The sequence below is a fragment of the Camelus ferus genome, chromosome 1 (assembly GCF_009834535.1).
Source record: "Camelus ferus isolate YT-003-E chromosome 1, BCGSAC_Cfer_1.0, whole genome shotgun sequence".
Classification (NCBI taxonomy): Eukaryota; Metazoa; Chordata; class Mammalia; order Artiodactyla; family Camelidae; genus Camelus; species Camelus ferus.
This window is the reverse complement of record NC_045696.1, coordinates 90,499,075-90,512,833: the sequence shown is the minus strand read 5'-3', so window position 1 is coordinate 90,512,833 and position 13,759 is coordinate 90,499,075. Positions and strand designations below refer to the sequence as shown.

Sequence of the window (13,759 nt, the reverse complement as noted above, 5' to 3'; positions counted from 1 at the left end):
CTTTATATCTTTTTTATTGGAGTCCACATATAAATGATATCATATGGTGTTTTTCTTTCTCTTCCTGGCTTACTTCACTTAGAATGATGATCTCCAGGTCCATTCATGTTGCTGCAATTGGCATTGTTTTATTCTTTTTTATGGTTGAGTAGTATTCTGTTGTATAAATATATCATAACTTCTTTATCCAGCCATCTGTCGATAGACATTAAGGTTGTTTCCATGTCTTGACTATTGTAAATAGTGCTGCTATGAACACTGGGGTGCATGTATCTTTTCAAGTTAGAGTTCCCTCCAGATATATGCCCAGGAGTGGGATTGCTGGATCATATGATAAGTCTATTTTTAGTTTTTTGAGGAATCTTCGTACTGTTTTCCATAGTGGCTGCACCAAACTACATTCCCACCAACAATGTAGGTGGGTTCCCTTTTCACTATACCCTCTCCAGCATTATCGTTTGTGGACTTTTCAGTGATGGCCATTCTGAGTGGTGTGAGGTGATACCTTGCTGTAGTTTTGATTTGCATTTCTCTGCTAATTAGTGATATTGGGCATATTTTCATGTGCCTATTTGGCCATTTGTATGTCTTCACTGGAGAATTGCTTGTTTAGGTCTTTTGTCCATTTTTGGATTGGATTGTTGTTTTTGTTGTTGTTGTTGTTGTTGTTGTTGTTGTTATTAAGTTGTGTGAGCTATTTGTACATTCTGGAAATTAAGCCCTTGTCAGTTATATATTTGCAAATATTTTCTCCTATTCTGTAAGTTGTCTTTTTGTTTTGTTTATGGTTTCCTTTGCTGTGCAAAAGCTTGTAAATTTAATTAGGTCCCATTTGTTTACTGTTGCTTTTATTTCTGTTGCCTGGATAGACTGCCCTAGGAAAACATTGCTAAGATTTATGTCAGAAAATGTTTTGCCTGTGTTTTTTCTTCTAGGAGGCTTATAATGTTTTATCCTATGTTTAAGTCTTTAAGGTTTTTTTGTGTGTATGATGTGAGGGAGTGTTCAAACTCCATTGACTTGATGCAGCTGTCCAACTTTCCCAACACCACTTGCTGAAGAGACTATGTTTTCTCCATTCTATATTCTTGCCACCTTTGTCGAAGATTAATTGACCGTAGGTCTGTGGGCTTATTCCTGGGCTCTCTGTTCTGTTCCATTGATTCATATGTCTAGTTTTGTGCCAGTGCCACACTGTTTTAACTACTGTAGCTCTGTAATATTGTCTGAAATCTGGGAGGATTATTCCTCCAGCTTCATTCTTTTTTTTTTTTTTTTTTTTTCAGTATTGCTTTGGCAGTTCTGGGTCTTCTGTGATTCCATATACATTTTAGGATTATTTGTTCTAGTTCTGTGAAAAATGTCCTACATAATTTGATAGGGATTGCATTAAATCAGTAGATTGCTTTGGGTAGTATGACCATTTTAACAATATTAATTCTTCCAATCCAAGAGCGTGGGATATTTCTTTAAGTCATCTTTAATTTCCTTAATCAATGTTTTGTGGTTCTCAGCATATAAGTCTTTCACCTCCTTGTTCAAGTTTATTCCTAAGTATTTTTTGATGCAATTTTAAAAGGGATTGTTTCTTTACTTTCTTTTCCTGTGATTCATTGTTAATGTAAATAAATGCAACTGATTCCTGCATGTTAATCTTGTATCCTGCTACCTTGCCAAATTCTTTTATCAACTCTACTAGTTTTTGTGTGCAGCCTTTATGGTTTTCTATATATAGTATCATGTCATCAGCATATAAGGACAGTTTTACCTCTTCTCTTCCAATCTGGGTCACTTTTATTTCTTTTCCTTGTCTGATTACTGTGGCTATGACTTATAGTACTGTGTTGAATAGAAGTGGTGAGAGTGGGCATCCTTGTCTTGTTCCACTGAGTTTGAATCTTAACTCCTTTACATCATACCGTGATTTATGGTCTCAAGCAAACCTCTTAACCTCTTTCTAAGCCTGTTTCCAAATTCATAAAGCAGAGCTAAGAATACCTACTTTTTACTTTTTTTTTAACATTTTTTATTGATTTATAATCATTTTACAATGTTGTGTCAAATTCCAGTGTAGAGCACAATTCTTCAGTTATACATGAACATATGTACATTTATTGTCACATTTTTTTCTCTGTGAGCTATCATAAGATCTTGTATATATTTCCCTGTGCTATACAGTATAATCTTGTTTATCTATTCTACAGTTTTGAAATCCCAATTTATCTCTTCCCACCTCCCGCCCCCTTGGCAACCACAAGTTTATATTCTATGTCTGTGAGTCTATTTTCTGTTTTGTATTTATGCTTTGTTGTTTTTTTTTTTCTTTTTTTAGATTCCACATATGAGTGATCTCATATGGTATTTTTCTTTCTCTTTCTGGCTTACTTTACTTAGAGTGACATTCTCCAGGAGCATCCATGTTGCTGCAATTGGCGTTACGTTGTCGGTTTTTATGGCTGAGTAGTATTCCATTGTATAAATATACCACATCTTCTTTATCCAGTCATCTGTTGATGGACATTTAGGCTGTTTCCATGTCTTGGCTATTGTAAATAATGCTGCTATGAACATTGGGGTGCAGGTGTCATCCTGAAGTAGGGTTCCTTCTGGATATATGCCCAGGAGTGGGATTCCTGGGTCATATGGGAATACTTACTTTTTAGAGTAACTAAGGATTAAATATAAATATCTAACATGGTTCTTGATCCATTAAATGTTTGTTTTTCAATAACATACTTAGCATCTAAATTATTTGCTATCTAAGGACATTCTATAAACTATAGTACTTGAAAACTTTTATGACTGTAGGTGCTCAAACTATCTTGAGTATAAATACCTTACTCCACTTAACGTTTCTCCAGCATGCCCTTTATTTTCCCAGCGTCTCCATACTCACCAGTTAGACAGACCCCGTGCTGAGAAATACAGCAATTCGTTAGATATCTGGTTTCACCTTTAAAGTCTTTTGAAATTTGTACATGTAATAATATCTATCTATTTGAATTCTAGGATTAGTAATGTTTTCACCTTCTTACATTCCCTTGAAAAGTTTTAAAATATTATTTCCTATAGCTGTTAATCTTAAGATAACTGACTGAATTCAAGAGAAAAACTCTTGTCCCCAAATCTATAACAAAAACCCTATATAACAAAACCCATGGGACCAATATAAAAAAAATTTCACATACATCTCATTAGAGGGACCACCATTATTAATTATTTTAATAATTAGTTTTTGTTTGCTTTAGGTTTTAATGCTAAGTTGTAATTTACTCACCTTCAGTATTGTTTTTCTTGTGCTTCTAATTCAGAAGCCACCATTAGGGATTGAGAGGAATAAGATAGAATAGGAGCCTCATCATTTTGTAAGCAACCTTCACATATATGTGTGAGAGAAACCCACCTTCTGTTTCAACTGTCTTTTAAAAAGAGGTTCCCCTTAACAAGAATTCATAGAAAGATAGAAAATCAACCTGGAAAACCTAGAACTGACTAGTTCTAGGTTAGATAAGTATGACAGAGAAGCAGAAGCAGCCTAGAAATGTTAATGCAGCATTGCAAATTGAGCCACTTAGAAATGTACTTAGTTAAAATATTTAACCAACACTTTTATTTCTTTCCTCTAAAATTCAAACCAAATTGCAGTATCTCTTGGATTTAACAATTAGAAATCAGTGGTCAAAAGCATGAGATGTAGAGTGAGACCTGGAACCACTTTCTGATTTTGCTATTTACTGGCTATATATGTCCTTAAACTACATAATAACCTCATGCAACCTTGGCTCTCTTTTCTTAAAATGGGGATAATACCCATGGCAGAGGCTTTTGTAAGGATGAGCAAGATACTTTACCTAAAGCAGTTAGACTCGCACCTGGCATACAGCAGATACTCGGAAAGTAAAAGCTATTATCCTACTGCTCTTCCTGCTGCTACCCCACCTCCTCTCCTTACTGAACACTGAACATTTGTCTGTGGCTTCCTTAAGAGGAATTGTAGATAGAAGGATTCCCATTTTGATTGGGCCAGAGATTATTTTATGTGATTTTTATGATCTGGAGACTCTAAAATTCTCCTTATTTGAGACTTGGTAGCCTACTGTATTACCAAGCAAATAGTTAAAAATTACTTTCCATAGTAACTTACTGGTTTCATCTAGAGACATCAGCTTTGGACCAGTTTGTTTCAAGATAGTCATTTGGAAACGTTAAAGCACTAAGCAAATGACATAAAACAATGCTGTTTCCTAGCCCCACTTTTAAAATATATTTAAAGAACTTAAAATAATGTTGGCTACCATTAATCCTTACACATTTAGTACTTATAATTTACCTAATATCCTAATAACTGTTATTTATAGTGAGGAAGCTGAGGTTTAGCAAATTTTATAACCCTTGGTCAAACTGCTAATAAATAATAGAAAGCAGTATCCAACCAAATTATCCAACTCCAGAGCCCATGTTTTTCCTACTAATTAAACATCTCTCATAATTGTGAACTCAATGTATATTCCCTGTTGAAGTATAAAGAAAGCATGCATTAGAGTGACCGCAGCAGGGAAATATGCTAAAAAGCCTCAGAAGATGGCATTTACCTTGGTGAATGTACAATAGTATAAAGTATTAGCTGTCTAACACTGGACTTTATTAGTCACCACATTTCAAAATGATCAGAAGAGCAGTGATGGGTCAACAACGAATAAATTCACACTTGACTGTAATATAAAACAAAGGACCAATTTATTAGTTTAGAAAGTGATATCCCTTTCCAGTACTAAAATGTCTGTGTCTGCAGTATAAGGTGAAGGATTCAGGATGCCCAAGAAGCTGAATTATTTATCAGGAGATTACTTAGCAAAAGAAGGTAAATTATCCTGAGGACCATTTCACCCAGGTCATGGGGAGATGTGATGGGCTATCCCTGATGCCCATCAGGGATAGATGCCCAAAGACTAACTCTTGAGGACTAAATTATGACCCAAGTTTCAACATCCTTATCTCCTGGATAGTTCTACATGCATTGGTATAAAGTTTGTATCTCTGAAAAAGGCTTTTCTGTAACTAGCCACCCCTTCAGTTGGTAGAGTCTTCAGCTGTGTTAATTCTACTAATAAAGCTAGTAAGCTATTAATAGAAAAGTGGCTATTACCAATGACATGCTAGATATTGTGTCTCCTGCAACACATATTGATTTAACTAGTTTAACTCTCTGCAATCATATTTCTCTAGTGAGAGTAGATAATCTGATAGTTCCTGCTATATCATAAACTTCAGGAACCAAGATGCAACTTGTTTTCAAACTGCTGCCCCCAATAAGTTTATTACCAATTATTCAATCCTGAAATTATTGTATTTGGCAGATACTTGCCTGTGTTCAAAAAGAGGGTAAATAACCCTAAGCAGCATGAGCATTTGTTCTTTGACATAAGTACATGTTAAGTATTTGTTAAGTACATGTTAAAACAAGTTTTTCCAAACTGAACCATTAGGTGGCAGTGTTACTCAAAGCCAGATGTTTTGATAGCGGCCATGTTGAGGGTTTTTTATGGTCAAATTTTCTCTAACAGCTTTCCTCACTTGCATAAAGAAGGAATTAATGGTTCTCCTCATTTTTTTTTCATTACCCATTATTAAATAATAACTCCTATGCTCTGATCCTAACCCTTGAGAACTTTACCTTATGTGTGTCTAAGCACTTTTCAGAGAAGACTTCAATGTACTATGTAGGTAAAAACAAAATCAGATTACTTGGTTTTTATAATAGAATGTTATCTCTGAACATGTGTAATCCACATATTTGGCAACTAGAATAACAGCACTTCACAATTTGGGCAGCCAGTCTCCTAGCTGAGCCCTGTCAAACTGTGGCCTAGATATTCAGAATAGCATGCTTCTATATTCCCTGCCTGGCAACTTAGAGTACCAAAAAGTGATGTCCTGGACCTCCTTGGATTAGCGTACTTCCCATTTTCCCCTGTGCAGAATATTGGGCTTGACTGTTAAATGGCTCCAGTTTTACAAAGGGTCAAAATAATGTCATTTAGGGAATAAGCCTTGAGGTTGGGGGGGGGGGAGGGGGGGAATAATATTAGCTCCAAAATATAAGAAGAAAACTGCCAAATCAAATTTACCAAATATTTTTTAAAATATCTCTATGTAACTTGTGAACAGTTTGTCATATATTTTGGTATGTATTTGTTAGTGATCTGTCATCCCATTAGAAAAATATAGTTTCCAATTTGGACAGGGAACATATCTTTTTATCCTCCCTTGTGTAAGCAATGTGCTAAGCAATTAGTAATGCCAGTAAATACTGGTAAAATAGATGGATCTCCAACTCTAAATAAGATAAATTATTATAATAAAGGATTAACTAATTCATGCGTATTTCATTTTCTAGATGTTTTCCCCAGTGACATCTGTTTTGCACTTCATTCAGAGAAGTGGATATTCAGAAGTAGATTAAATCAGAAGAAAATGGAAACTGAAAAACTATAGGTGTAGAATCAATAGGTGTAGAAAAAAAAGGCTAAGGAGAGGAATTAATCTCCCAGTCATCTAGGGTTTTTTTTATTTTGACTTATAATTTCAACTTCTCATCTAATCCATCTCATAGTATTCCTGCAACTGTGCTGTTAATTGGCCACTTCCCTGGCCTCCTCTTCTCTCAGGGAAGGAGATACTGGAATTAACCTTAGCACTACACTCCTGGTTCCTTCCAGCAGAAAGACTTATTGGTCTTTTTGTCCCCAGCACTTAGCACGGTACCTGGCATATAATATGCCATACAGTGGAATGTGATTCAGCAACAAAAAGGAGTGAAATACTGATATGTGTTACAAACATGGATGAACCTTGAAAACACTATGCTGAATGAAAGAAGCTAGTCACAAAAAAAAAAACACATATGTGATTCCTTTTATATGAAATACCCAGAATAGGGAAATCTGTAAAGACAGAAAGTAGGTTAGTGGTTACCTAGAGATGGGAAGGTTGGGGAGAAGTGAGGAGCAGTGACTGCTAATGGGTATGGGGTTTTTTAGGAGGATGCTGAAAATCTTCCAAAGTTGCTTGTGGTGTTATTTGCAAAACTCTGTTGATATGGTAAAAGCTATATGAATTGTGATATGGAATTGTATCTCAGTAAGACTTAGTAAAAAATTATAGTAATAACCTTTGAATTTGTCTTTTATACCTAAAGAGACCAACTAAGTAGAGATTTGTTGCAAGCTTCTTTTGATTAATAGAATTTAGTTATATGAAACATGTATATGTTTTCAGTAGTATAGACTCATAAGTACCAATTTCTTAAGAAAAATATACTGATTGTAAGAAATTACATTTTCACAGTGGTTTTGTATTTGTTTGCTTGTTTTAGGAATAACTGTTTCTTATTCAATAACTTAGGACCTTTTTGTGATTGGTATTATCTCAAAGAAGGGCAGTTGAGCAATTATTACTCAAAATCAGAAATATTATCAAAGCGAAATTTTAATTGTATCTTGTGATCCAGCGAACAATGTGTGTTTTACGTTTAGTCAGTGGAACCTAGTGAAGTGAAGCATGCAGCTGCAACATCAGGACCAGTGTCAGTAGTTGCTGATCCACCAAGTAATGAAAAGGAAATAGACCCTAGCAGCATCCCTACTGCCATCAAGTACCAAGATGACAATTCTCTGGCCCATCCGAATGTAAGACCCTTAAACCTTAAGAATATCAGTTTAAGTCTAGTCGACTGAAGTTAATTCAAGCTGTTGTCCTTTTGTGCTGGTAACAAGAAGACCACTGGAGGAAATGGATTCATATGTTCCTATTTGCTAAAAATAGGCAGCTCACCTCCAGCCCTCAGAATTATTACATGTATTTGAATCTGGTTCGGTCCAACTCATGTTACCTGACTTCTAGAAGATTCAGTGAGTAAGAAAAATAAGCAAATAGAAGAGTTTTGTTTTTAATCTGACACTAAAAGGTCTCATTCTGGTTGTGCTCCAGTTGGCTCACTGACTGTGCATACATCATTATCATACTCTGCTGTCTTCTGTGAAATGGTGTCATGCCACTATGTCTCCCATAAAGATTGTAGGAAATGAACTTCTCAAAATGAGATGTAAAACTGCTAACCATTGATGATGATATTAGTCATTTTACTCTAGGACTTTTCTGAGCTTTATTCCAAATAGATGATCTTCTGTTAAGAGGTCAGCAAGAGTTAAACACTATCCAAATCTTGTGCTGAAGGAAGTGTTCTGTACAGGTGACTTATCTTATTATGTAGGGTCAAATCCAAGTTGTTGGCAAACAATAACATTTTTTCTTCTTCTTTTTTTTTATTTCAGTTATTTATTGAGAAAGCTGATGCTGAGGAAAAGTGGTTCAAGAGATTAATTGCTCTCCGACAAGAAAGGCTAATGGGCAGTCCTGTGGCCTAATTAACATACATACGGTTGAATTAACAGTAACATTGGAAATTTAGGTTTTTAAATCCCAATATTAACTTTTTACTCTTAAAAATAACTTAGATGATTATATATAAAGGTAATCTCATTTCATTCTTTTCTCACGTAGGCTTGAATATTTGTTGATTTGAACTTAATCAAACACTGAATAGTAAAACTAATGTAAAGTTTAAGAATGCATGAAAATGTCATACTGTTAATAAAGCTAATCCTAAGAACAGCAGTGTTAAAATAAAAGGCACACAGTAATGTTTCTGAGTACAATAAATATCACGTTGCCATTTAAAGGCACAATTTTGATTAATCATATATATAAAAAAATCAAGCTATAAATATGAGTGGTCATCTTCTATATATTATAAAACCATTTTTGAATCTTTTATTTCACCTTATTGTAAAATTTTAGGCACAATTAAAAGCACTATAAACAATCTTAAGCAGAATGAGCCATGTTAATCTTAGAGGAATAACAAATTTAATGAAAAAACTTCTTGAAAATTAAACGAATTGTTGCTTTATTGCTTAGACATCAGCTTTTACTAGATGCTCCTTTGAATCATGTTAGCAGGTCCCAGCTCATTCTTTTAAAAATTATGTGTTCACACAAGACCTAACCAGTTGGCCACATATCATGGTGGGGAATTGTTTCTGAGAAAACTTGTAAGAGCTCTCACTTCAGTCTTACTTAACCAACTGCTATTCCCTGTAGAGGAAGCCAGCTAATGGTAATTTTGATAAGGCTATCTGTCATTGTGGAATACCTTTCACTGGTAGCTGAATGAAAATCAACTATGCATTCCATTACTGAACATGCCAGAGATAAGGACATTTAGGCCTTGCCTTACAAAACTAGTTTTCAACAGCTGACATGTGTATTACCCTTTTCTATTTTGTTCTGCTCTAATTTGTATCTGTGAAGACTACATGCAGCTCAGAACACAAGATAAGCATGAAAAGTTCTTAAGCTCGTATTACCAATATATAGGAGATTTTGATGCCATCTTTTTAAATTTCTGAAATGACTAAAGTTGTAATCCCTGTTAAAAATGAAAAATACAAAGAATTAAAAACCAGTTGCAAAAGGCATGGAAAATAGACTGATGACAAAATACTTGTTTTCATACAAACATGTTTTCATATTCTAATATATGCTAGTGGGTTTTTTTTTCCCCTTAGCTGTAAGTAAAAGTGCCCAGTATGGACTCAGGTTTGTGTGGTTTTTAACATATACAAATTTGTAGTAACTTTAAAAAGGGATTATAGTTACTGAATAATTTTGTGTTTCATTCATTATGTAACTTGTAAATAGTGAAAGGGCTGTTCCCCTTTGGGGAAGTGTGTATCAGTGGTCTAGGCAAGAATATGGGTTGTCATTTGGGCCACTAGTGATTCTCCAAAGAACCTGGACGAGGCATTTTTTTCTCAGTATGCCTGATGTTCCTCATTTATAAAATAGTGAAAATACTGTCATCCACTTTAATTATATTTAACACCCATGTTCCTCTGTGACAAGTGGCCCAAATGCAGAAGCTTGAACTGCAATAGATTTGTATTTTACAGCTAAATTTTTCATCGAGATAGAGAATAATTTTTTTTGAATTAATTAAACTTTAGTCCCTGCAGGAACTCAGTGACTATTCCCCTCCTTCCTGATTTCCAGTATGATTCATTTTAATGTATTATTAACTTTGTTTACCTGCATTCCTGTTGAAGACTACAGTATTACCGCACAAGCCAAATCAAATTTAATGAGAAAGACTTCATAGACCGCTATCAAACATATCACCAAAGTCAAGCTAGGTTATGCATCCAAGCTTTCTTTACTATCCTAATATAATGAGTCTATAAAACAGAACAATCCTTTTCATGTCACTTGATTAATGGCAACAATTTGGACTTCCATGAGACCTCAAAGTGTTTTTTGAAACACTGACTTCATACAAAATGATGAGTACTAATAGTACAAGTTTTCATTTCTGAACTGAGCGCATTCTCAGGGAAAGTGGAATAAAAAATTTTTCCTGGCACTTCCTAATTATGAAGAGGCAGATACCTAAGAATATGAGAAAGAACACTTTGAGTCATTCACCCTCCTCGCTTCAGCATCCTAGTGTGTGAAATGAGGATACTAATAGCAGACCTGCTGTCTTTGATTTTTCAATAAAATAGCACAAAAGAAAGCCCTTGATAGAAAAAGTGTACTGTTTGTGCCAAGGTAACATATTGACATGGTAGCCATCTTAATGAAATATGGAACAAATAGTTGCACGGGTAATGATCTGAAAAGCTCCACTCCAACCTCAGCATACTCCTTATGTATGTGCTTGAACTGCCATGGCCCGTAGACCTCATCCCAGCTTTGTCCTCAGCTTTCCCTGCCAAGACCACAAGAAACCTTGATTGCTCTGCAGTTAGTGGCCTGTTCCCTGCTTACTTGGGGAACTCAGGTATTCTTCAGTCAGATTTACCCACTTACTCATTAACTTTTTTTGACTGCCAAGTTTGTTCTGGGCACAGTAAGGGCATTTGGGTATATATGGGTGAATCCAGAAGGGGTCCTTCCCTCAATAGGCTTAGTTATGAAGACCAGACATATATATGACATGAGAAATATAATACTTAGTGGCAGAGAAGAGGACATGATTGCAAAGAAGAGAGAAATTACTGTAAGTTAAAAAATTAAGGAAGGCTTCATGATGACTTCACAACTGAAAGAACACTTGAAGAATAAGAAAGCTTCTGGAGCCACAAGGATGCACAGCCATCACTTCCATCTTCCTTATTGCTGCTCTGGGAGGCTGGGGAACTGTTGCACTTCCAACCCATGGTTACACTTCCATTCCCTTCTTGTAAAAGACCCAAGTGGCCCTGCCCTCTCTACCTTATTTAAAAATTCAGGCAAATTTTTAGGTTGCTGGTCACCCTCTGGCTTCCTCTGACCATTTCTTCCTTTTAGTGGAGAATCAGTTGAATAAGCCAAACCTTCATTTGGCCACTGCCAGCAGTCTTGGGTCACCACCACTTGTCAGCCAAGATGACATGAGCAAGACAGACAATAGTAGCTGAAAGGAGAATTTCAGTGCTAAAAAGAATTGCATCTGCCAGTAAGGCCTTTCATAGCCACGGGGACCACTGTGTGTTCCCTGATCCTCTTTGTTTTTCCACTTTGCATTGTTACAGAAAGCATTGTTTTGGAACAAAAAGATACAGTTCACTTGCCTGTGGTTAAATCCCTCCCCAAATGTTCCTTTGGTTTGAGTATCAAGTGAAAATCTTTAAGTGAGCAACTGAGATAGTAACAAAAGCTAGAAATGAAACAAGACATAGGACATTTTTGGTCACTAAACTATAAATGAATTGACCTGGAATACTTACACGTTACTCCTTTCTTCCCCTCTTCCCCTACCCCAGAATTCCTTTTGAGTATGATGGAAGAGGTTTTAAACCAGCTCTTGGCCTTCACTCAGTTGATACAGTCCTTAAATTGTTTAGAAAATGTTGAAATGCCATCCTTTAAATGTAAGCCCTACTTACTCTTTGGAGCTCCTTTTTGGAATAATGGAGAAACAAGTCATCTTGGTAAGAAAATATCTGAGTCTTTATAGCAGAACAAGAATAAAAATGGAAGTAAGAAAGAACTCCTTGTAAATTCTCTAATTATCTTCATCTTTTATTATAGAGATGGATGTTGATCAGTATATTCTGTTTGGCAGGTTTTTTCCAAATTAAAGAAAATGCTCTGTCATCATATATTTCCAAGTTACTTTTGCTATCATTGTATCCCCAGAATCTACCCTATGCCTGACACAAAGAAGGCTCTCGAATATTTTTCAGTGAAGGAAGAATGAATTTCCCCATCTCAAATGGGCAGTCTATTTAGCAGTGTGGCTATTAAAACTACTCAGGCTATTTGGAGCAAGTGCAAAAAATAAATAGGTGTCTGGATATATACCCAAAAGAATTGAAAGCGGAGTCTCAAAGAGACGTTTGTACACCTGTATTCATAGCAGCTGTATTCGCAATAGCCCAGACATGGAAGCACCCCAAATATCCATGGATTGATGAATGGGTAAGTAAAATGTAGTGTATGTATACAATGAAATACTACTCAGCCTTAAATAGGAAGGAAATTCTACAGTATGCTATAACATGGATGAACCTTGATGACATTATGCTAAGTGAAATAATCCATTCACAAAAAGACAAACACTGTATGATTCCACTTGTATGAGGTACTTAGAGTAGTTAAAATCATAAAGGCAGATAGTATAATGGCAGTTGCCAGGGGAGGGGAAACGGCATTATTGTTTAATGGGTATAGAGTTTCAGTTTTATGAGATGAAAAGAGTTATGGGAATGGTTGATGGTGATAGTTGGACAACAATGGGAATGTGTTTAATACCACTGAACTGTACACTTAAAAATGGTGAAGCTGGTAATTCTGTGTATTTTACCACAATAAAAAAAAAATCTACTTAAATAAATAAGGGGAAGGGTATAGCTCAAGTGGTAGAGCGCATGCTTAGCATACACAAGGTCCTGGGTTCAGTCCCCAGTACTTCCTCTAAAAATAAATAACTAAGCCTAATTGCCTCCTTCCCCCCCCAAAAAAAACTAATAAATAAATTTAAAAATCAACTATAAAAAGCTAAATAAATAAATAGATGTTCTGTAACTTAGCTAGTTTGATTTCTGTGATTTGTATCTTCAGATGTCTCTGAGCTGACAAAGGCCTGATAAAAATCATAGGGAAGGTCAGAGTACACAGTGCCTTCATTGCATTAGTGACTAACGTCAGTGGGGCTAGAGTTTAAACGGGATCTTACTAGTCCTGCCCTTGCCCAGACTTTCTTTCTGGGCCAGTTTTTAAATTATATAAATAATATTTCAAACGACGTGGGTGTGGTCATTCAGGGTCCACCTGCTGGCTCCTGTGATTGCTCTCCTTGCGAGCAATTTGTCAGTTTTCAAGAAGTAAAGTTTACCAATATAGTAAGACACAACACTTTAAACTCAACAGTGTACCATTTTATTTTTAGGTCTTGAGAAGGAATGGCAAAATGATCCTGCTGCAGTTCTAGGAGAATGGTGAACTGAACTGACCCTCTCTTCTTGACATCTTATGACATGGAACTTAGGCTTAAATCCCACAGTGTAAAAGACCTGTTATAGTGTAGGCTCCCTTCATAATCTTTTTAAAAAATGAACTGCTAAAATCCCATGTCTTGAATGAAATCCATAACTACAGTTTATCTACCCATGGATGTTCCATGAAAGTACTATAAACTTAAAATGGAATTGGAAAC

At 35.6% G+C, this 13,759-nt stretch overlaps 1 protein-coding gene across 4 annotated transcripts in view; it reads left to right on the top strand.

Moving 5' to 3' along the window:
• RSRC1 (arginine and serine rich coiled-coil 1) overlaps window positions 1-10,636 on the top strand; it is a 349,746-nt gene extending 339,110 nt beyond the window's left edge. For 3 of the 4 annotated variants that reach the window (XM_032485545.1, XM_032485521.1, XM_032485531.1), the window contains 2 exons: window positions 7,536-7,688; window positions 8,334-10,636. In XM_032485545.1, coding sequence (XP_032341436.1) covers window positions 7,536-7,688; window positions 8,334-8,426 — 246 coding nt within the window. In that variant the 3' untranslated portion in view covers window positions 8,427-10,636. The remainder of the gene's footprint in view (window positions 1-7,535; window positions 7,689-8,333) is intronic. The other variant, XM_032485537.1, reaches the window with a different exon arrangement.
• Window positions 10,637-13,759: the final 3,123 nt, after the last annotated feature.